Below are 22,946 nucleotides of genomic sequence, written 5' to 3' on the forward strand. Positions count from 1 at the left end.
GCATGCTCAATACCACAAGAGTTCATCAACAGTTCATTCCCCAAGGCTATGCAGTTAAATTCCAGTTTCTGTAATCAGCATGTGAAAGAGTAAGGAGGATGAAAGAGGAACCTTGGGCAGTGTTCTTTTCTTATCAAGAGCAAGATGCAAGCTGTGCAATTCTAACATAGGAAAGTTCCAGGGTTTAGTCACTTGTAAATATTATGGTTTGGGTCTATTTTGATAATCTTAGCCTCGTGGATCTGGAAGGCTTTATGGAACTATAGGCTAAAAATCTCATAACAAGACCTACAGAACTGTCTGTCACTTGTTAGGCCTCCTGCAGGTCTTCTGTGTTTTTGTTTTCAGTTCCAGCCTAAATTTATAAACCTGTTAAATGTATGAATTTCTTAAATTTTTGATTTAACTAATGAAGAGGGCAAAGGATTTAACTGTTCCAAACTGGTTTACCCAGTTCTCTTTTAAACGCTTTACTTGAGGTGGACATACAGAATTTGAAGGCCTCCCTCTTAATGGAGCAGGCTCATAGATCCCAGCGTACAACATGTCGCAGGGGACAAAGAATGAACAGAGAAAAGCAGAAGTGCAGCTCACTAGGTATCTAGGAATAAATGGAGGCTACCCAGTGGAATCCAGGCTAGATGCTTGTCACACCCACCAACTGAAGTCTTCTGGACATAGAAGAGGTTTGGTATAGGAAGCTGAGTTGCAAGCTTCATCTATGCCTCACATATATTGCCCCACCAATATACAACAATCCCAATCTGGAAAGGTCATTGCTGAGGGCTGGCTTCTGCCACTCATATTCATAGTGCAACAGGGTGGTCTCCTCATTCAGTCTCCACTGGCCGCCCTGCTCCTGGGGTAACCGGCTGCTTTGCTTTCCTGCCATGCCTCGATGGAAAAATATGAGAGTTGTTACTAAGGCAGGAGGCTACCCATTACTCGCCCTGCTGACAAAGGCCTAATACACACTCCAACTTCCCCTCTATGGGTCTCATGCCTCACAGATGTTACTCTATGTGTGTTACTTCTCTAGCCTATGGCCAGAGCAAACTGGACACACAGCTGTAGCTCTTCTCTACAGCCCTGGAAGGCTACTCACATGCCACCCCTCTCTCACTGGGGTCTCATTTACTCCACTGGCTCTCACCCAGCCTTTTTTCATACTGCCCTATCTTAGGGCCACGCTCACTCTGCCTGGTCTCACCCAGCTTCGGGCTGACTGAGGCATCAGTCAGCCCTGGTGCAGTCTGTTGGGTCTCCTGCTACCCTCACCTGAGCATTGACTGGGTGATTCTACAACTATAGAACCCTGGCTGGACCACTATGCCTCCACTGGGCCTCCTCACTCAGGGTCCTACTACTCATTACCAGGCTTTCCCCTGCCACCTGGGCATGGCCCCAGGTCCCTACTCTGGCCTGAGCTCTGCCTCAGGGTTCCTTAACAAGCCTGGGCTCCCCCAGCTTGTTATAACGCCATCAGGGATGTGAGACTGGGGTTATAAGGCACCCCGACTCGCCTTTCACTGTGGAGATAACTGGTCTGACAATTCCTGGAGGCTACTAGGAGCCCCACCAGACCACCCTTCCCCGACAAGGTGCAGTTCTATGTCTTACCCAGGACAAGGGGTGACTTCCATCCCATAGCCCCTGCCCGTAACTCCTGGTATTCCCAGAGCAACCTCTCAGCCTGTTACCGCCTTCCTTCCTGCAGCAAACTGCAGCCCAGCTTCTATTACTAGGCCAAAATGGCTGCCCTCATCAAGCACCTGGCTGCTACCTCTTTTCTTTCCTTAAAGTAGCAGGCACCAAAGGTGCACCGCGACACATAGCTTAAGAAAATTTTCTCTCTGACCTGAAAATCCTCAGTTTCTGTAGCATTGGATTAAGCGCCATCTGGTGGCTCTCTGTAGATCTTTACTCAATTTTATGGTGAAATTAAGATTAAAGATAAAATTTAAAATCAGCCTCATTCTAAACAGTAATTTTGGCCAGGCTTGTCTTCACCCTCTCCTCTTCTAGCAAGGGTCTGTAATTTGCACTTTCTAGGGTTCATCTGCATGCACAATTAAAATGCGTGAGTAAACCCAGAGCTTATTGCTCCAGAGTTTTTTGGTCCTGGGCACGCTGTTTGAACATGCACCCAGGAGCAAAATACTCTGGAACATATTGCTTCCCAGTTTATTTGTGCTCAGAACATGCAGCCTGGTTGGAGCAGCCCAGGCTGGCAGAGGACCCAGTGGGACTTTACACCCAGTGTATTTACAAGTCCTAACCTGCTGCGGAGTTTAATTTTGTGTGCCCTAATAGGAGTGCACATGTAGGTGCTGAGATGTTTACTGAGCAGTTAATTAGTCAACTGTACAGTAAACAACTCATGTGTTTAGCTGTAAACAATAGATTATTCAGCTATTTTATCAATGAATAGGTATTCAGGTTACCTGAAGCTTTGATGAGGATATGTTTTCACTAAGACCCTAGCTACATTATATTGATTCAGCATTCAGCATTTCTGGACAAGACCAACAGTCATGAATGATGCATGCCCCTGGAGGCTGGTGGGGGGCACAGTGACCCCCGGCAGTGTCAGCAGCAGGGGCATGTCAGTGGGGAGCTTCCACAGGCAGCTGTTGTGGTGTTGGCAGTGGAGGCGGGCCAAGAGGTAAGGTCCTGAAGGCTGCTGTGGAGGTGTTGGTGGCAGGGGGTGGAGGGTGGCGAGTGCTGACTGGTGGGTGGCGACCACTCACAGATGCTGCCGGCAGTGTTGGTGGTGGCCAGTGGCAATCGGGAACCACCTGCAGACACTGCCAGTGGTGTCAGCAGTGAGGGGGAGGGGGAAACGGCAACCACCTGCAGGCGCCATCAGCAGCATTGGCGGCACTTTTCACAGAGGGTGCACCGCCAATCTCAGGGGGTGCCTGTGCACCTGCGTGCACCCGCTATGTGTCGCCAAGTCCAACAGTTGTGCCACATTGCCTGCATCTCACCCATCAGAAGACCCTGATCCTGTTCTCAGCCATTGAGGGCTTTAACCAGAATGGGTAAGCGCCAAAGGCTTGAGTCCTTTGCTACACCCTATGCTGAGTGTACTTTCAGAGGGGGATACCATTCAAAGGCTCTTACACTGGATAGCTGTCAGTAAGAAGATGCAGTGGCATCTATGCGGCTAGTAATGGAGATTGTTCTCTGTCATCGTCCAATTTTGCTTCTCTCCCACTAACATCACTAAAACAATGTTTGTTTGTGTTTCTATTTTAAATAATACATGTTTGGTCTATTGATAAGACCAATATACTGTCCAGTTTTTTTTGGTGGGGTCAAGGAGGGAGGGGGACAGGAAAAAGTCATTTCTGAGATACGGCTTTCATCAAACGTCATCGCCGTGGATTCCTCACAAGCAAAAAGAATGAAATTCATCTCATCCCTGGGGGCTGTTTGGAAAATATCAGCATTGTGTTTGTTTTATCTGGCATATCACATCCAAAGTCTCACCCACTTATCAAATACTCTTTCAACTTCTGTCCAAAGATCACAAAGTATATTTGTTATTAATAAATCAGTTTGTGCTTCTTAAGTACAAAGCAGCAACTCCCGTGTGTGTAACCTGGACTCTGCACAAACCACATCCTTTAGGAAGCAGAGTAGAAGTTTAAACAAATAAGAGCAATCAGAAGGAACCTGGAGTGGCCAGATAGTAGAAGATTATCACTTTTCTCCAGCCATAGAAGAATCAGTGATACAGAACACTTTCTTGGAGGAACAGTGTTTTTGCTGTCCTACTTTGGATGATGCTTTTGGTAGTTGTCTCCTTCTAGCCTGGAACAATAATCTTAAGGTTTAGGCCTGAACAATTAGAGTCAAGGAGCACTTAGCTGAAATCAAGTCTTATAAATACTTATGCATGTGGCAGAACTCTTGACTGCTACGCTTGTCCACAAATGTTTGCAGGAGTGGAGCAATTGGCCTGATCTTTTTAAAGCCCTGAATGCCCAGAACTCAAATGTCAACTAAAAATCTCTGAAAAATTGATAGACTAGCTTACATGTATGTATCAGTTTTCACTGGTTTGGGCTCCGCATACCTCACCTTCACTGTAAACTGCTGTAAAATTAATTATAAGTGCAGCAAAATCTTTGTAATCGAGAATCAGTAGAGAGTTTATCATCCCCAATAAATACAGTTCCTAGTTAATTCAAGGTGCTATTTTGTAGTTGAAATTGTGGGTAGCCCGGGAGGTATGTGGTTGGTACCCCCTCTTCATTTGAATGGGTGTTGGCAGGATGTAAGTGTGCTGTGGGGGGGTGACTGCCTAGCTTCAGGCCAGCTCACCTCCGTCCCCTACAGTGCAGTGCAGAGCAGAGCCCGGAGACACCCAATGATGTTTAACTATTTATAGGTTTAATTTTACAGTGCAGTGTCTATAAGCATATATAACTTGTGTATACTCACACACACAATGTAAGTTCACAAAACAATTACTTTTCTTGAATGCCAGGCAATCTCAGCTGGGTATGGCAGTTGAAGGCACTATAACAGCATGGGCCCTGACCCTCTTTGGTCTTTCAGTTAGTGTACAGCCCCTACCCTCAGCAGGTTCTCCAGGTGGCTGGCAAGGGGCAATTGAAAGTAAAACACAGGTTAAACAGTCAGTTCAACCAACAAAACCTGGCAGGGATAAATCACTAGCTCAAACATACATAAGTGAAATTACATTAATAGGATTCAATACATAAAAATAACAAATACCATAAAGCAAATATTGAGTAAGGGGTGCTTCAGCAGGGGCCCTTAAGCAACTGGACCTCTAGCCAGCTGAATAAGGCCATAATCATCTCATAATACAACAATAACTACACAGGTTTACAGCAAAGGTCCCAACAATATAAAGAACAAGTCAGCAACAATGGTACTACAATTATGCCTAAAAGAAGGAGTGATACCTGGGAAAAGAGCAGGTTACCATATAGACACTCTATCTCCCTCCTCTAGGCCACATGACTAGCATGGTCCAGTGACGCTGAAGCTGGGTGGGGGGTCCTCCCCTGTGGAAATCCTTGTCTCCTCTCTTCTTTGGGACTGCAATCCCTTTTTCAGGTAACTCATGACTCCCAGCAATTCTAGTGGGCTTGGCTCTTCTCTCTCTCTAGGTTGGCTGCAGGGCTTCCCCTCCGCACTGAGCTGGTTGCTCTGCCCTGCTGCTTCTTGCCGCAAGGCCTGGGCTGCCTCATGCAGCTATCCTGGCCTGTCAGCCCTCTCAGGACCTGTGCACCATGCTGTGCACCGGGGGCTCCTGTCTCATGCAGGGATGAGGACTCGCGCTGCTTTGTGCAGCCGTGGGGTCCCTATGTCTTCTCCAGGCCTGTGCACCGCCCTGTGCAGAGGGGCTCCTGCCTCTCACAAGGTTGGGGAACCCACACTGCCTCATGCAGCGGCGGGGTCCCTTGAGCTCTCCTGGCCTTGTGCATCACCCTGGGCACTGAGGGCTCCTGCCTCTTGTCGGGATCCATGCTGCCTCATGCAGCCACAGGGTCCCTTCAACTCTCCAGGCCCCGTGTACCATCCTGTGCACCGAGGAGCCCCTGCCTCTTACAGGGCTGGGGACCCACACTGCCTTATGCAGCTGAGAGGATCCCTTAGCATCCTCCTGACCCTCTGTGCATCAATCCATGCACTGACACCACGGCTCCCTCCATAGTGGGGCTGGGACGCAGCCTCTTGCTGCTTCCTGCTTGGCCGGGGCATCTTCAGGGTGCTTCTGGGGCAACCACTCTGCCCCACTGGTCAGCTCCACCAGCTCTTCTGCAGATCATCAACATCCCCCATCAAAGTGGCCCATATGCTGGGCACTGGGCTTTCATCCCCCTTCCAGAGGCTCCGACCCCAGAGTGAAGACAGACCAATAGGAAAGCCTGAGGGGTTAGTGCCCCCTCAGGTCCTCTTCTTTACCTTGCCCCAGGGTCATCAAGCCTGCCTTCTGCCTCCTCCTGATTGGTAGAAATGCCCCAGCAATCAGCCTGAGCCATTTTGTGCTCAAGTCAACTAGCCGGGTGGCCAGTGAGCCCACCCGCCAGGCTGCCACATGTGTTTACTCTGCTTTAATTAGCTCACATCAAACCTACTAACTTCCCAGGAGCTACACTGCACTGCTAATGGTTTAAAGGGAGTTAAATTACAGTGGAACTAGAGAAAAGACTATGGCTACAACATTTCTGTCACAAGAGGCTGCGAGACAGCTAGCTGTGAAGAATGCTTGAAAAATAGTGATGCTGTTTTGCATGGCTGACCACCGTCAGCCATCATCTTTGGAAATAAAAATACACTCAGCCGCACAAGCATCACAGAGACATGATATCCTTATACTCTAGCAGAATCGCTTCATCACCTGCAGTCACCCAATTAAGCAGCAGTCCTTGCTGCTAAGCTTAATTGAATTCCTTGCTAAACATCCCAATTAAATAGATTTCCATGATTAAGTGGGTCTCAATTAGTGGAAACAAAGAGAAATATGGTCAAAACATTGGGCATACACTGTGTATATTAATGAGAGAGGGGACTGGTGTTTTTAGTGTGGGTGTTAATGAAAGACTATAGGACAATTAAAATAAAAACAGGTCCTTTGTGTTAAGAGCTAAATTCAACAACATGAGCCAAATTTATTGGCTTATTCCAGGAGAATGTGTTCTGACACAGCCAATTAATGAAGTACAAAAGGGTGGCACTGCACCGTGAGAGTTATCAGCCAATCAGTAGCTGTAGGACATGGTATTGTAACAAACAATACAGGGGAGATGCTAGCTAGAGTCTGCATTTCATTTACTGGCTTCACTCGTGTGACCTGGTTCATCATTCCAGTGGCTCTACCTGTATCCTGCCCACTGACTCTGGTACTGTTATGTCTCTAGCCTAACAGCTTTTGGGCACTGGATAGCCCTTTGGTGTGGGTTGTATATTGTATATCATCTTCCTTCCTTTACATTCTCAAAGTGCCAAAATACAGTGGTACAGATGACACCAATTTAGCTTTTTATGTCCATTTGAAAAGCTTACTTTTTTGTAGCAACTGGTAGAGTTGTTTAGATAATTCATTGTAAATGATATTCACTGCAAAAAGTTTGATGTTGATAACTGCTCACAAAGGCCTATTTTTCTTTATCTGACTAACTCTACCATTCCATCCATTGTTCAGAAGGGTAAGATCACCACGATACAAATTCTCCATGGAAGTATATAGAGACTGTGAAAATTTGAACTCTGTAACACTGGTAAGTACCTCAGCTAGCTCAAAAGCCTTTGCTTTATTCTTTCCTGCTTCTTCATTATGGGTTTTGATTCTACCCTGCCACTGTGAACAGCCCATTCTCCAGCCAGTCAGACAGCTGATCCTTACCCTTAAGCTTCTTCAGAGGAAAGAGAGTTTGACATGCACAATAATAGAGGTGCTGAGGGTTCTCCAGCTTCCTTTTTCACAGCAAGAGTTCACTGGTTTCTCCATAATTTGCTTCTTGAAAACATTTGGCTCCTTTTAACTTAGACGGTAGCCTCTTTGGAAGCCTTTCTGTGATCTGTGCTCAGAGCCTAGCACAACATGGTTTGGTTTATCCCTAGGCCCTTGTGTACTCTTACACAAATAATAAGAAGAATTCTGAAAAATGGTTCCTGACTATTTAAGTAGCATTTGCTCACTGGCTTTAAGCTTCCCTCTTTTTCACACTCAGTTCCACCTCATCATTAAAAAAATTCCTGACCTTTCTGTAGAGCTTTACATTTCCAAAGCACTTGGCATTCATTTACGAATACATAAAGAATGGCTCCTTGTTGAATGCTGTTTACCTGTCCTCCTTCAGCATGGAACTGTCATCCCTCTGACACTTTCCTAAACCCTCGTGCCTTTTCACGTATCCCCATTCAGTATAGAAAGGAGCTACGCCTGAATGATCTCTGCAGAGGGTGGAGGGACACTTCATTCCAAACTAGTTGTATTTATTTTTTTTGAGGATATGCTGGGTCTCAGAGAATGAGACCTCAGGGGAAAGCCACCTCATAGAAGCTGAGTTTAAAGATGCAATGCTTCTGCCAAAGGTCACCACTGCTTGAGTGTCACCAGAAAACCACTGGGGGTAGGTGTAACAGGGTGGTCTGTGCCTTTAAGGAAGAACAGTCAGCCCTATTAAGAAAATGCAACTCTGGGGCATTTGGGTATGCAGGGAGTGTCCCAGCTCCTAGAAAAGCTCCTAGAAAAGTAAGCAAAAGGAGGAAGTAAATTATAAAAGTTTGCTGCAAGGCAGGGTACTAGGCTGTTTTACTGGGGCCAGAGTAAAAAGGGTCTCCCTGTCCTAGTGCCTGGGACAGGACAGAAGAATCTTGTTTTGTATCTTTATTTATTTAAAAGACTGAACCTTGCTTTAGAGGTCTGGCTGAGAAGCTTCTTATGGAATGAATCCCCCAACAAAAGCCAGCAAACTAAGTTACCTACTTACAGTACGTCTACATGGTAGTCACAGTTGTGACTCGTAGTTTGGTCTCAAGCTGGCTTTATACTAACTAGTTTATGTACTGCTAACAGTATATATGTACCAGCAGCCCAGAGCTGAGCTCTGCATTTAGCCTGCTATGAACTCCCAAACTACTTAGTTTGGGTCTGCATGCACTAGACTATAGTCAATCCTGTGACTGCAATGTAGACACACTCACAAATGGGATATCTGTACCTCTTTCTGTGGCAGAAGATACTAGGATTAAATAGCCTTGCTTCTCATTAATCTCTTATCTAAAGACTGACCTCCATAATAAAAGCAGATATGTCTGGATTAACTGCCTCCATGAGGACTCTCCCACTGGATCAAAATCCCAAGGTTGTACAGGATCAGCACATGAACTCTCTCTACAGGACTGTGGCCGTGCCCACCTGAGGCTACACTGACAGTAGGGAGGGCTAATCCTCACATGCTGTTGCCAGGTAAGGCACTAGGTATCAAACAGTCAGTCCTGTGAGCTAGTCACCACCTGCCATCAAGGAGAAGTGTTATGAACAGATTCCCAGCTCACCTGGAGGGCAGGAGTAAGAAGCACTGCTGCCATCTTCCACTCACTCTTCCTCCCTTTCAGCCAGTCATGGTGCAAGCTGACCTCTGGGAGGGCTTAGCTATACTTTTATTGCTGTTATGGAGAAGAGGAGGAGTGAAAAGCTGGGAGCATACAGAATAAAACTGCTGCTCAGGGTTAGCAACTCATGGCCACAGTGAGGCAGCAAGGAGAGGGGCAAGGGACCTATGGGGCTGATGCCAGTGCTTAAGAGGTAGGGTAACCACAAGTCCCTAATTGGGTGAGACAGTCCCGGAATGGGAACCTCAAGTCCTGGTCCTGGGCTGCATGATTCTGGGACAACATCTGTCCTGGATTTGCAGCATTGTGCAGGGATACATGGGAAATGGGGGGTTTCCCCTTGCAGGCTGGCAGCATTCCAGCCTGCAGGGGGCTGCCAGGAGTGGGATGCAGGAGATGCCATGTACATGCATGCGCCTGCACAAATGCACAGGTCCAGGGACACAGCCAGGAGGCCTGGAGAGCAGCTCCCTGCAGGTAAGTCTATGAGGGGGGTATGTGTGTGGGGGGGGCAGATTGAGTCCCCCACGGTAAGGGAGGGAACGAGGCAAGGGCTGGGGCACTTCCCCACCAGGACAGTGCATGGGGCTGGGACATGGGGTGGGACGGAGCCACGGGCGGCTTTTCTAGGGGGTGGGAGACAAGGGAGGCACATGCCCCCCCACATTTGTGCATGGGGCAGGGGTGGATGTGGGCTGCATGCTGTGGGCTCAGGGCTCCCCACCCTGCTGCCCTGCCTCCTGGCCACGCCACCATGGCAAGGCACCCCCTGCCTGCCCAGCAGCAGTGGGGTCGGTGGCATGGAGTTGTACACCCTGCTGCTGGCTGACAGGCAGGGGGTATATGGCCAGCATGGGGCTCCAGGGGGAAAGGCAGCAGGGCTCCTAAGCCCACAGCAGGCAGCCCGTATCTGCCCCTCATGCTGCTTGGTTCTGGTCCAGCTACAGGTGAAGGGGTGTGGGGGGTAGAAAGGAGACATGTGTCCCACCTTTCCCTTTTGGCCAGCAATACAACCAGGCAGCATGAAGAGCAGATCCCACCCTGCCTTCCTGCCTTTGGGAGGGAAGGGCATAAGTGATGCAGGGAGGGCAAGGAAGGGCAGACTGAAGCCCCCGTGGTGAGGGAAGGAATGGGATAGGATTGGGAGGTGGTGCTGCTGTCCAGCTGGGGCAGTGTGTGTGGCCTGGGCCTGGGGTGGGAATATGTGGCTGCAGGGCCCGGCTGAGGGAACAGGAGGGAGGCATGGGCTTGGCATCTCCAGCTTGTTCAGAGGGTGGTTGGAGGGCCGGCTCCCTGCCACCGTCTGCACTCCAGGGGAGGAGGCATGGGAGGGGCACATGCCCCCCCAGACTTATGTGCAGGGAGGAGAAGGATGCAGGCTACCTGCTGTAGGCTCGGGGTTCCCCACCCTGCTGCCCTTTCCCCAGGGTTCTCCACAGCCCAGCGGGTGGGACATAGCACAGGATGGTGGAATGCCATCACCACCTCCAGGAGCCCTTCACCAGCCATACTGCCATGGTGAGGTGCCCCTTCCTGCCTGACAGTATTGTCAGAGTGTGCCTGATGCTGCTGGGTGGGCAGGGGGGCCCTTGCCATGGTGGCACAGCTGGCACGGCGCTCCCAGTGACAGTGGCAGTGGCAGCGGCAGCACTGAGCCTCTCTGCCCTCCCACATTGGGTCTTGTCTGCTGAGCTGAAGAAGCACCTGGGGGAGGGCAGCAGGGCAGGGAGCCCTGAGCCCCAGTGGGAGCCTGGATCTTCTTTCCCCCATGGGCTCTGCTCTGACTGTGCTGGGGGGAGCCAGGCTCCAACCTTCACTCTGGCCGCAGCAGTTGCCACCTCCCACATGGGGCATCTGGGGCTCAGGTGTTGCTGGTGGGGGTGGGGGGCTGCAGGCCCCTTTGGTCCTGTAGCAGCTGACCTCTGGCAGAGCTTGTGTAGGGGGTGGGGAGCAGAGGGCTGTGGGTTGGGAGTGAGGGGCACCTAGAGGGGTGGGAGGCTGTGTGTTGGGAGTGAGGGGCAACAGCATGGGGAGGACCGGGACACCAGCGTATCAGGGCTTCTCAGTGCCACAAAGTGGGGGGGGAAGAGGGGGGACTCACACAGCTGGACCCATATACTGATTAGTGAAGGGGGCAGGGGCAGCTCTGATTAAAAAAAACAAAACAAAACAACCCACAATCAAATGCCAAAATATATATGTATTTAGGATTTATTTTATTGTAATTATTGAGGCACTGGTAGGCTTCCAAATTGCTTTAAAATTGAAAATTTATCAATAAAACATTCTGGATAACTGATATACATATCTGTAGATAGTGGCTTTTCATTTTAATAATGGAAAAATGTGGCTTTTGGGGTTTTAATCAGAGAATTTTGAATTTTTATCAGAGAATTTGTGATTTTTAAACAGAGAAGACCAGGACCCCAGCTGATGATTTTTAGTATGCAAATACATGCCAAAGGAGCCAACACTCTGGAACTGTTCAGCACTTGGCCACTAACAGTCAGGACCACTTAAGGTATTGCATGCTGGGCTCCCCAAAATTTGGTTTGATTCCATTCTTGATGCGAAGAAATCTTTCTAAAATAAATACTCTAGCTCAGGCATGATAGGAGAGGCACTGGGGAATGTATTATGCAGGTTGGACTAAAACAGATTATGCAAGCTTTATGCATGTTATGCAGGTTGAGTAAAACAGGGGAACCTGGAACCACTCATTGCTTCTAAGAATTCAGTCATCTATAAAATAAATGCATGGATAAGCACTTCAATAGGGTCTTTATCACACCAAAAACTTAGCTGCCTTTTTCTGAAAAGCTTAGGTGGACATAGCAGAACTTGCAGCTGATACTCAGATGGGGGGTGAGAGAGACCTTCAGCCAGCTACTTTGTAGAAGTGGGATTAGGATCAGTACATGAGTTGTAGAAGAACATGAGTGTGGCATTAGATTCAGAAGGATGCAGTAATCAAAGCAAACACCAACAATGGGTCTAAGCCTGCTGGAACTCTCCCTGCTACAGGCATACAGAATTTGATTTTAGCGCTTATACGCAGCATGGGTTTTTCTTGATTCTGGTTCTAGAGGTAACAGGATGAAGTTCAATGTGGACAAATGCAAGGTGCTACACTTTGGGGAGAATAATCAAAAACACAAATACAAAATGGAGGACACGGGGCTGGATGGCAGCTCTATGGAAAAGGACTTGTGAGTTTTGTAGGTCACAGAGGGCATGTCTACATGAGAAACTTAATGAGCAAAAGACTAATTCTACTGTGTGTTAACACAGCAGGCAAGACCCATGATAACGTGCTAATGTGGAGTAGGTTTAGTCTAATGTGCATTAATATTACTAAAAAAGCATCCATTTGCGCTAATGTGCAGTAGCGCCAATTACAGCGCATTAAGTTAGAACCTGTCTTTACAAATGCTAAACTTAATGCGTTGTAGTTACGGTGCATTAATGAACACACAGGCACACCCAGACTCAATACGAGTCTGCAGCATGATGCAGTCGCACAAAAGGCAAATGTGGTTTTGGGCTGCATCAATAGAAGCATTAGGTACAAGACATAGGAAGTGATAGTGCCTCTACTTGGCACTGGTTAGGTCTCATCTGGAGTATTGTATGCAGCTCTGGACCCACTTTAATTTCACATTTCAAAAAGGACTTGGAGAAATTAGAGTGCATCCAGAGGCAGGCAACTAGGATTAAAAAAGACTTGGAAAGCAAACCATAAGAAAGGCTGAAGGAGCTAGTATAGTCAGCTTGCAGAAAAGGCACTTAAGACGGGGCATGATACTAAGTCTTCAAATACTTGAAGGGCTGTCATAAAGAAGAGGGAAAGCTTCACCTTCTCTCTTGCTGCAGAGAGGGGGACATGGACCAGTGGTTTGAAGTTGCAGCAAAGTAGGTTTAGATTGGATATCAGGAAAAACTTCTTCCGTGTTAGAACAGTTAAGCAGTGGAACAGACTGCCTGGGGAAGATGTGGACTCTCCATCACTGGAGGTGTGCAAGAAGTTGGACAGTCACTGATTAGGGAAGATCTAGACCAGTGGTCTCCAAACTTTTTTGATCGTGCACCCCATCAGTAAAAAATTTTTGAGCACCCCCCCCAATATATGTATATTTATGCATTTATAAATTATATACATATACTACTGTACTAATATATTATGTACAATATATATAGATAAAAAATAAATATAAATAGAAATTCTAGTATTTTCTTCCCGCACCCCAATGGATCATCTTGCGCACCCCACTTTGGAGACCACTGATCTAGACTACTATAGGCATTTCCTGTGCTTCTGGGCTTTGCTGGCTGCCCCTACCCCCCTTTCTGCTACGTGCCAGATTGTTTTTATTTCTACCTCAGAGGCATCAGGTTTTGGATACAGCCAAGGCTGGTGACTTTGTTTAAGGTGTACCAATGCTCCTGCTGAGACCAAAGCTGGAGGTTCCTGGCTAGAGGCCCTTGCCCCTCCATTCAGGGTCAGACCAATCACCATACTTGGGGTCAGGAAGGAATTTTACTCCATGGTCAGATGGGTATGGCCCATGGGGGTTTTTACCTTCATCTGCAGTGAGGCTGTGGCCCTCTACCAAGATCTCTTGAGCACATATTGACATTTCATAGAAGCAGGACAGTGGCTGCCATGGTTCCCCAGCATGACCTGTGGCAGGTTATGTCTTGTGTTTGTCAGGGTTGATGCTAGTTTTACAAAGGGTATTTTTAGACTTGCAAGCGCCGCAGCACCAGGTACTTTGAAAAGTGCTTGGCGCTGTGACATTTGCAGTTGTATAAACGGCGAGATTCATCTCAGCACTGAGAAAATGGCAGCAGTGTGCTTTTGAACTAAGACACATAGCATGCATTTGAACTAAAGCACCTTCTACCATTTTCTGGGCGCGTATGTGCATTTTGCCACTTACAGAGTTAACCAAGTCTGCTCCAAAACAGCGGATCTCCAGTGCGTTGTGGGACAAAAAAGTATGTGTATAAATGGCCAAAGTTTAGATGATGAATTTGGATAGGATGGTCTGGATAGGGATGATTGTGCCTCAGGCAGGGCACTGAACTAGATGACCTCTGCAAATCCCTTCCAGCCCTCTAGGTTTCTAGGAAAGAAGGAAACTCATTTAAAATAATATCTGGCCTAGGCCCAGGAACTGAAGATGGGTGGCTAGAGAGGGAGTAGTTGCCTCTGGCTTCCTCAGGTCACAGCTTTATTGTATAGCCTGTCTTCTTCCTCAGAACTAATGTTTGTATGTTTCCTCGTGATCTTTACTCTCACTTGATAAGACTTCATGATCATTAACATTATCCCTGCATTCAGATCTGCAACAAAAAATTGGAAGCCCAACATATTGGTACACGGCATGTTCTGGGCTAAAGTATAGTGTGATTTCTTCCCCATTTGGATCTGTGGGTGGAGTGGGCATTTCAATAGTTTTGTGTTTGTTACAAGAAGTTCTTTTTGAGCTACAAGTATTGACATCTCCAATCTTATTGCCAATTCTCCCACCCCCCACTCCAAGCTGTTGCCTGAACTAGAATCCATTTTCAAAGAGTACACGTTTTATGTCACAAGGAATGCCTATGCAACACATCCTTGGGGGTCAGTCCTTGTCACATTCTGGCTATTCTGCCCCCCCCCTCACCTTCCTGGATAGAAAGTCAGATGGTAGAGGCTTTATAAAAGCACAAGCAATAACACACTATGATTTTCTGAAACATGACACAGTGCCCCACAATTCCAAATCCAACATGTGCTAAGAAAAGGGTTATTCATGAAACTTTAAATCCATGTTAATATTTAATGCATTTAATAAAAAAATATAAGTTGGACAATAGTTCATTTTCCAATGAATATCACCTTTCATCAATTGCCAATTAGCAGATAAGTTTAAAAAAACCCTCCATGCTGTTAACACCTTTACAAAATGTTCATTAATTTCCACCCACAAAAGGCAACTGAAGAAACTTATTGAGAGAAACTTCTATCAGGATGTTAATTGCCTTTATTGTTCTCCATGATTTAAACTGTCAGACAACAGCACATTTGTACAGACATTAAGTTTATGGCCTTTTATTTGGCAAAAACATTTAAAAGAATATGGCCCCATTGCAGGCCGTCACAAATGGGGACATCTACACTGTACTGACTACAGCTCATGCAGACATTTCCAAATTGGCCAGGGTCCTGCAAGCAATGTATCTATGGCAGTACAGACTGCAACCTTGTCTGCAACCCCCTTGGAAAAGCTTTATAACCACTTCTATGCTGAGCCCTGTTCAAGCACTGTAGCTACAGTAGCAGACCCTGAACAAGATAGCTTAAAACCAGCTCAGATGCATCTACATGAGCTGCCCTGTCTGCAGTGTAGGCATATCCAGTGCGAGTATCATATGGTGGAATCAATAAATATCAATAGATGATAATACCTAACCCCCCCGCCCTCTCCCAGTAAGAACCAGAAAGCAGGGAGACAGGAACTTGTGTTTCAAGAAGGAGCTACATGCCTGGGAAATGGTCTCACTGCAGTGGCAAAGCCTGCTCAGTTTACCAGGCAATGATTTGGTTTTAGCTGCAGTTTTCAGGGTGGTTCTTGTCACCCCTAAAAGTCAAAGGCACTGATTCTCCTCATGCTCTACCTTCCCTGTCCCTTCCTGTCCTGCTGCAAGCAACATACATCCCTCTCTCCTCCTTCCCCAAATGACAGTGTGAACTGTGCCCCCTGACCAGGCCAGGCTAGACAGATAACATTCTTCTCCCAGGGCTCCCCGCCATTCTCGGCTGGCTTTCCCTATTCAGGTTGCTCCCTTGCTCCCCTGGGTGGGTCAACGGGCCCTATGCAGTATGGTGTTTCTGGTGACGCACGAGCTGAGGTTGGAAGCGGAAGCACTTCCCACACTGGGTGCAGCAGTATGGCTTCTCCCCTGTATGGATGCGCTGGTGTTTCAGGAGGTTGGAGTTCCCACTGAAGCCCTTGCCACAGGCTGGGCATGTGTAGGGCTTCTCCCCAGTGTGGGTGCGTATGTGGTTGATGAGGTCTGAGCTTTGGCCAAAGCACTTCCCACACTCGTGGCAGGCATATGGCCGGATCCCACTGTGGACCCGCTGGTGCTGCAGGAGGTGAGAGCGCTGGCTGAAGCTTCTGCCACACTGGGGGCACTTGTAGGGCTTTTCGCCCGTGTGCATGCGCTGGTGCTTGATGCAGGTGGAGCTGTCGCTGAAGATCTTCCCACAGTCAGCACATATGTAGGGCTTGTGGCCCGTGTGGATGCGCTGGTGCTTGATGAGGTTTGAGCTCTGGCTGAAGCTCTTCCCACACTCATGGCATGTATAGGGCTTCTGTCCCGTGTGCACACGTCGGTGTTGGATCAGGTGGGAACTCTGGCTAAAGCCCTTCCCACAGTCTGGGCACTGAAAGGGCCTCTCTCCCGTGTGCATGCGCTGGTGCTGGATCAGGTGGATGCTCCGGCTGAAGCCCTTCCCGCATTCTGGGCAGATGGTTGGGCGCTCGACCCTGGATGCTCGGCGGGCTGTAGAGTCCACTGGCTGTTTTTGGAAGGCTCCTTCATGGCTGGGGGCTTCGAGAGGGGCATCCCTCTCTGCTATAGCAGGGCTGCTGGGCACACTCTGGATGAGTTCTTGGGCAGTCTCCTCATCGAAGCCTGGCATAAGCAGCCCATGCAGCTCCGGGCTCTCAGAACAGTTCAGCTGAAGTGTCTCCTCATCTCCACTTTCGCTTCCTGGCAAAATGAGAGTCCAGAGAGGTGGCTTTTTTAGTGAGGGCCGGGGGGGAAGGAAAGGGAGAGACTGAAAAGCATGCAAGACAAAGGAATGGTATCAAAGGCCGTCATCTTTCTCTCAGACAGGAGAAGCAACCAAGCAGCTTGGTTTTCCTGTCTTATTTTAGGGCTCAGAGTATCTGTGAGCGGACAGAGCACAATCAGGCAGAAAGGTACATGTGATACCTGCCCTGGAGAAACGAGAGCATGTTAAAACCCTCTACATGAGGGGAGGGTCACTGCTGAAACTGCCATTTTTTAATTCACTTGTAACAAACCCACATTACAAGGCTAGTGCTGGCACAGAGGCCACAAAAAAGCCATGAGACTAAGGAGATGCCCATGCAGCTTCTGGGAGGCGCCAGCTGTTGAAGGGGCTACCACAGCTTTCAGAAAGGATTAGTCTTTGATCGCTCATGGAGCTCAGCCAAACCACGGAGTTAATGTAGACAAGGCTCAACTCTTTTAACTCATGTCTCACCTGTGTGAGTCACCTCCAAGAGTTTGCTTTCCCCAAAGGCCTGAAGATCTGGGACTGAGAATCCCTCTTCTTCCATCTGGGAGGGTATGTCAGGTTAACGGCTGGAAATGCTACTTGTACAAAAGATAGACCATTGATATTTTGGCTTATTGCATATAAGATCAAGACTTGGGTAAAAGGTGTTTTAAACCGACCCTCTTTAAAGATAAGTGAGGAGGAAACAGAAGGGATGAGCCATTTGATTAGGAAAACATTCAGGGACAACCTTTTGGGATATACGAGGCATAGCAGTAGATGCATCTTATCTCCATTAGAAATTCAAGGATTCTTCTTAACGGGAGAGTGATGTATGATATACATAGCATATAAAGCCAGCAGAGAACCTAGAATCACATTTCCAGACATAGGTATGTGCAAATATAGAAAATCCTAACAATGCTTGTATGGACAGGAGATTAATTTGGCCATGTGCTCAGTTACTGAGAGGGATAGAAGAGGTACACTTACTGCATGCTACCCACTCAGCGTGTTTGTATATTCTTACCAGGCAGTAAATGAAAGCTAACACATTGGCAACTTAGTCCCCAGGGAAAGAGGTGTAAGTTACCTAGGGTGAGCTGCCACTGGCTGTGTGGTAGGGGCATGCACACAGATAGTTTCAGCAGAACAACTCACATACAGTGAATCCCTGCCCCACCCCATTCCTGTTGTTATGGTACTTATGTCTATACCCTTAGAAACATCACTGGGCTTTACTGGGATGCACCAACCAGGAACAGATTCTTCCCCAGAAGAACTCAAGGACATGGTAGGCTGCCAGCTGCATTTCTGAAAATCCTTTTAAATAAAGAGGTGACATTCTTACCTAGGCTCTAGGGACATAAAGGTCTGGTTCCCCACCTCTACCCCAGGAAGATGGTAACAAACAAACAACAAACTCCTACCCACTGAGAGGACAGCGTGGTAATTCTCCAGCACAACATCCTTGTAAAGCCCCGTGAATCTTTTGTTAAAAAGCTCTACTTTGTCTTTGGACAGTATTGCCTCCCTGTCACATCCCACCAACGCCTTCAACAAGCATTCTTTTAAGCAGAGTTTAGTGAACATGCAGCATGGGGTAGTACAAATGGCATAAGCGGGTAGGATCAGAAGTCACTGCAGAGAAGAGGGAAGAATGGATGAGGCAGGGGCAGAGAAAGGGGAGGAATAACCCGCTAAACATAAGGATGGAAGAAAGCTGAAAGCAGGGTGCACCTAGGGAGTACAGTGACCAGCTAACATGTTAAAACAAGCTACTGTCTCATCCACACTGTTATTTTAAAATCTGTTAACCCTGTTTGCTCTAGCAAGTCCCTGCCTTGTTGGCTGCCAGTGCCATTATAAGACCTGGCATGTGTATTCTGCAATTGATTCCAGAATACCAACCTTTCTCCTTTACCTGGTGTGTCCTCCTGCCCTGCCTTTTGCCTGTTAGACTAACATAGCACCAAACCATTTTCCCTTACCTAGGGAATGATCCCTAGGGAGGGAAACCACACATGTTTGGGGACTGTCCAAACTAATACAAAGGTGTGAAGTAGTTCAAGTTAATTTGCAAATCAGGTCACTGGAGGAAGGGCCTAAAAGCTTGTCTAGCAGTTCTCTCAACTATACAGCTGGTCCAGTCAAAGGCAGCACGAAAAGCCTCTTTCCTTTTATGCATTTCTTAGACTATTTTAGGGTTCTTGGTTGTAGCTGTGTTGGTCTAAGGACATAGGCAGGCAAGGTTCTTTGGGTAGATGTGAGATCTTTTATTAGATTTAGTTGTTCTAATAAAAGATCTCACATCTTCCCAAAGAACCCTGTCTACCTTTTTCTGGATTACAGCACTCCAACCCTACCAAATCATTCACAAGAGGTTTTTACTTTTGATTAAGATAGAAAGATAGGCTATACTCCTTAGGTGCACCCATTCACTTATCAGAGATGGAGCTGCAAGTTAGCTGCAGAATTAGTAGTGAATAAAGGTTGGTAGCCTATAGATTTCAGTGCTAAGAAGCCACGAATAGGGCAGTTTGCATTTTCTCAGGTGCCAGTGTTGTAAATTGTTTGGCGTTTCCCTTAAAGCACCTTAAAAATCATGCAATAGTGACCTTTCAAGCCCTGATGTCAACAGGAAAAAAATCATTAGAAAACTTGAATCTGAATGCTTCAAAAGCCATCAGGGGAGTAAGAGGCACCTTTTTTTTTTTTTTAGAAGAAACCATTTTGCAGAGCCTGTCTCATGACTTTGAATGCCTGGGGCTGGCTGCATGGCGCACAGGTCATTTCACATATTCTGAGCTTCACAATATGTTTATTGGGGGGGACTAGAAGAGAAAGATTAAATTCTACAGGAATGCTTTGGGCAGGCAGCAACTGACTCTACTGAATCTAGGGAGCTCTAAACTCCTTCTTGGCAGCTTCTTGATAACATAAACATTGGGAAGTGCTGTATGTCCAAGACTTGTCTGTTACAAAATATTGACTAGCATGTTCTCAGTGTCTGTCCACACTAAAGATTTTGGCAGCCTTTCAACAGGATAGTTGCAACAGTGCAATGCCCTCATGTAAACGGCAAAGCCACTACAAAGGTAGGATGGACTAGAGCCTTGTCTGCACTACAAGATGACACTGGTGGCTACCCACCACCAACAGTAACTCTCTTTACTGCACTGTCAGCAAAGATGAATTAGGGGAGGGGCAATTATTTCAACATGCAGGGAGTAGGCTGTATTTAGAGCTCATATTCATGTCAGCATCAGCTTCCAATGGAAATAACCAGTCAAAATATAAACAATGAGGCAGGATAAAGGGAGAGGTGCCTCACTTCTCCCCAGATCGACAGGAAACTCTCAGCATGGGATACCTTTCATGCATGCCCAGTCTGCCAAGTAGCTCACTGGCCAGTCTGGAGCAGGAAAAGAAACAAGAGTCTTTTCCTTCCCTGTGGTCATGGCATCCCTTGCTCTCTCTGTGTGTTGGGAGGGGGTGGAAGGGAAAGGGAAACAGAGATGATGAACCATAACCTTTTCTCGCTGGCTGGTAAATGGTATTCTCAGGGGGTTTGCATTCTTTGCTGGGAGACAAGAAAAGCACAGTTTTGGGTGCATTACTGAGATGCACAAACCACAATCCATCTTGGTCTTTGCCATCTACCCTCATTTTAATTTGGGGTTTCAGCAGGCTGCTTGGACAGCTCTAGCTTATTCCCAGGGGCTTTCCCTCAGTATCCTGATGCCACATGTGGCTTGTACACGGCCTGGGGGCTGACCACCTCTGTCTAGACGGGGTCTTTCATTTGAAGCCTAGCTGTCTCTCAATCCAAGGCAGTTCCGGCAGCACTGAGGTTTTTTGGAATTGCAAGACTGGCTGTGGCTGAACCATATGGTTTCCTCCAGAGCCCTAAGTTACACAGGGGTGGGCAAAATGCAGCTCGGGGGCTGGTAGCGGCCCGCCAGGCCATTCTATCCAGCCTATGGGGTCCCTAAAAAATTTAAAACTTAACATTAATCTGCCCTGGGCTGCCTGTCATGTGGCCCTTGGTGACTTGCCAAAACTCAGTAAGCGGCCCTCTGCCCAAAATAACTGCCCACCCCTGGAGTAACATCACACTCCACAGGGCACCCAGGGGTTTTTGAGCTGCTGCTCCCACAGCAGAGGCGGTTGGCACTGCAAAGGTCTCACATAAGAGTCCCCCAGTGGTCCAAATCAGCTTGACAAACACTGCCATTGGCCTGAAAAGTGAGGGAATGGCCCTCTCCCACTGCTGCCTGTTTCATTCTGCCCCTTGCCGGCACAATACCAGGGCCTGGCTACCACAGGTACGACATGACAGGCTGGTGCCCTGGGCCACCCTGCTTCTGCCTGCAGCCACCCCCTGAGCTCTCACACAGGAGCTTATGAGGGGGCAGCCAGGACCCAGGCCCTCTCCTCCCCATCAGCAGTTTCCCGGGGAGAGCGGCTTGGCAAGGGTGGGGAGGGGGTGCAAAGGGGAAGGCAGCCGGGTGAAGGGCTGCAGGGCTGGGAGTGGGGGCAGTGGAATGGTGCAGGGAAGGAGGGGTCTGCATGGAACGCTGCCCGGGGGAATAGAACGTTCAACTGGGGGATGGAACCCTGCGCTGGGGGGAGGGGCGGGAATAGAACGCTGGACTGGGGAATGGAACGTTCAACTAGGGGGTGGAACGTCGGCCTGGGGGCAACAGAAGGCTGCGGGGGCCGGGGGGAGGGAGGCAGGGCCCAGGCAGGCGAGGGGAGCGCAGTCCCCGCCGGCCGCAGCGCTCCGCTCCGCTCCGCTCCCCGGGGCTCTACCCCCGCCCGCCAGCGGGGCACCGGCTCGGCCTACCTGCAGGGCAGGACGCCGCCTGCCGCGGATGCAGCGGCCCGGCCGGGATGCTGCAGCCGAGCCCACGGGCTGCAGCTTCCTGCTCGGGAGGGCAAAGGATGCTTCCTGGGAGGAGCAGGAGCGCGGCAGCGGCGCCCAAGGGAGGAGCGGAGCGGAGCGGTCCCTGCCGCCTAGCTCGTGGCATCTCACGTGGAGCTTCCGCCCGGGGCAGCTCGGGGTCCTTCCTGCAGCCGCAGAGCAGCGGGGCGAGAAGGGCCCTCAGAGGCCGCCTGAGCTCTGCCTAAACCATTCTGTGCATCCATCCTCCGAGCCCGGCACCAGACTGCCCTCAGCCCTGGGGCAGCACAGGCCTGGCCCCCAGCCTCCTGCTAGCCCTGCAGACATCACTCCTGAGATACACCTGGGGTTTCACATAGGGACCCCTGGCTTTGGAAGCAGGCTGCCCACCTTGCTGGGCACTCTGGGAGCCTCTTGGCCACAGAAGACTTGATATAGCATTTTCCTGTAGGAAAAAAGAGTGCAAATGAAGAGCTGAGGGGCCCCTACTGAAAGGGCCTTGTGTCTCAAAAAGTTGAGAACCGCTGCCTCAGATGCATGGGCAGATGCGGGCTTTTGAAATAGCTGCTGGGGGTGAAGTGCCTCATCTCCTATGGCACCGCATGAGGTTTGCCAACCCTCCTGGACTGGCCAGGAGTCTGCTGGAATCGGCATCAATCTCCCAGTGACTATTGACAGCAATCTGGGAGACTGATACTGTGAATGGGTTGAACAGTACAATTAATGATATTGCATCATGTTGTGGGGGGGGAAATCTGGAATAGCTTCAGTCAGAGTTACCAACCCTCTGCAGCACACATCTTCCTCCTGGTCAAAAAGAAACGAGAATATTTGTTAGTAGGCCGGGAGGCCTAGTGCTGCTTTGAAGCAAAAACAAAGATAAGTTCCTCAAAATGGATTAAAAACAATCTGCAGGGCTGTGACACAGGAACTTTGTGACCAGGAACAGCTAGCAGACAGCAGACGGGAAGAAGAAAGACTGGCTTGATTGGTGAAACATCAGGACCATTCAGAAGAAGAGGGTGGTTAATACGGGTGAAATTAAGAGTTTAGAAGGAATTGGGTAGATGCAAACAGTCCAGGAAGTCAACTGACTCCCTTAATACTGCCTGGCTTTACCTACATGAGACGCTGACA

At 48.5% G+C, this 22,946-nt stretch overlaps 1 protein-coding gene across 2 annotated transcripts; it reads right to left on the minus strand.

Moving 5' to 3' along the window:
- Positions 1 to 14,906: 14,906 nt before the first annotated feature.
- LOC109305669 (zinc finger protein 239-like) lies at positions 14,907 to 21,951 on the minus strand. 2 transcript variants are annotated; one of them, XM_019528700.1, is made up of 3 exons: positions 21,753 to 21,838; positions 17,390 to 17,499; positions 14,911 to 16,869 (listed from the first exon to the last, which is right to left on the minus strand). In XM_019528700.1, exons 2-3 carry the CDS (start codon positions 17,463 to 17,465, stop codon positions 15,965 to 15,967), a joined length of 981 nt encoding a protein of 326 aa, XP_019384245.1. In that variant the 5' UTR covers positions 17,466 to 17,499; positions 21,753 to 21,838; the 3' UTR covers positions 14,911 to 15,964. The 2 variants fall into 2 exon arrangements, with proteins under 2 accessions (XP_019384244.1, XP_019384245.1); XM_019528699.1 differs by lacking the exon at positions 17,390 to 17,499 and having other exon boundaries at positions 14,907 to 16,869; positions 21,753 to 21,951.
- Between the last annotated feature and the right edge of the window lie 995 nt (positions 21,952 to 22,946).

Source organism: Crocodylus porosus, unplaced genomic scaffold (genome assembly GCF_001723895.1).
Source record: "Crocodylus porosus isolate Cpor-Errol unplaced genomic scaffold, CroPor_comp1, whole genome shotgun sequence".
Taxonomy (NCBI): domain Eukaryota; kingdom Metazoa; phylum Chordata; order Crocodylia; family Crocodylidae; genus Crocodylus; species Crocodylus porosus.

What these genes read in the sequence shown, in the direction of transcription:
- LOC109305669 (XM_019528699.1), bottom strand. Translation starts at nt 21,936, where the DNA reads ATGCCACGAGCTAGGCGGCAGGGACCGCTCCGCTCCGCTCCTCCCTTG. An exon ending in GGCGGCGTCCTGCCCTGCAG is followed by an intron (nt 16,870 to 21,752) that starts GTAGGCCGAGCC and finishes TCATTTTGCCAG; the next exon opens with GAAGCGAAAGTGGAGATGAG.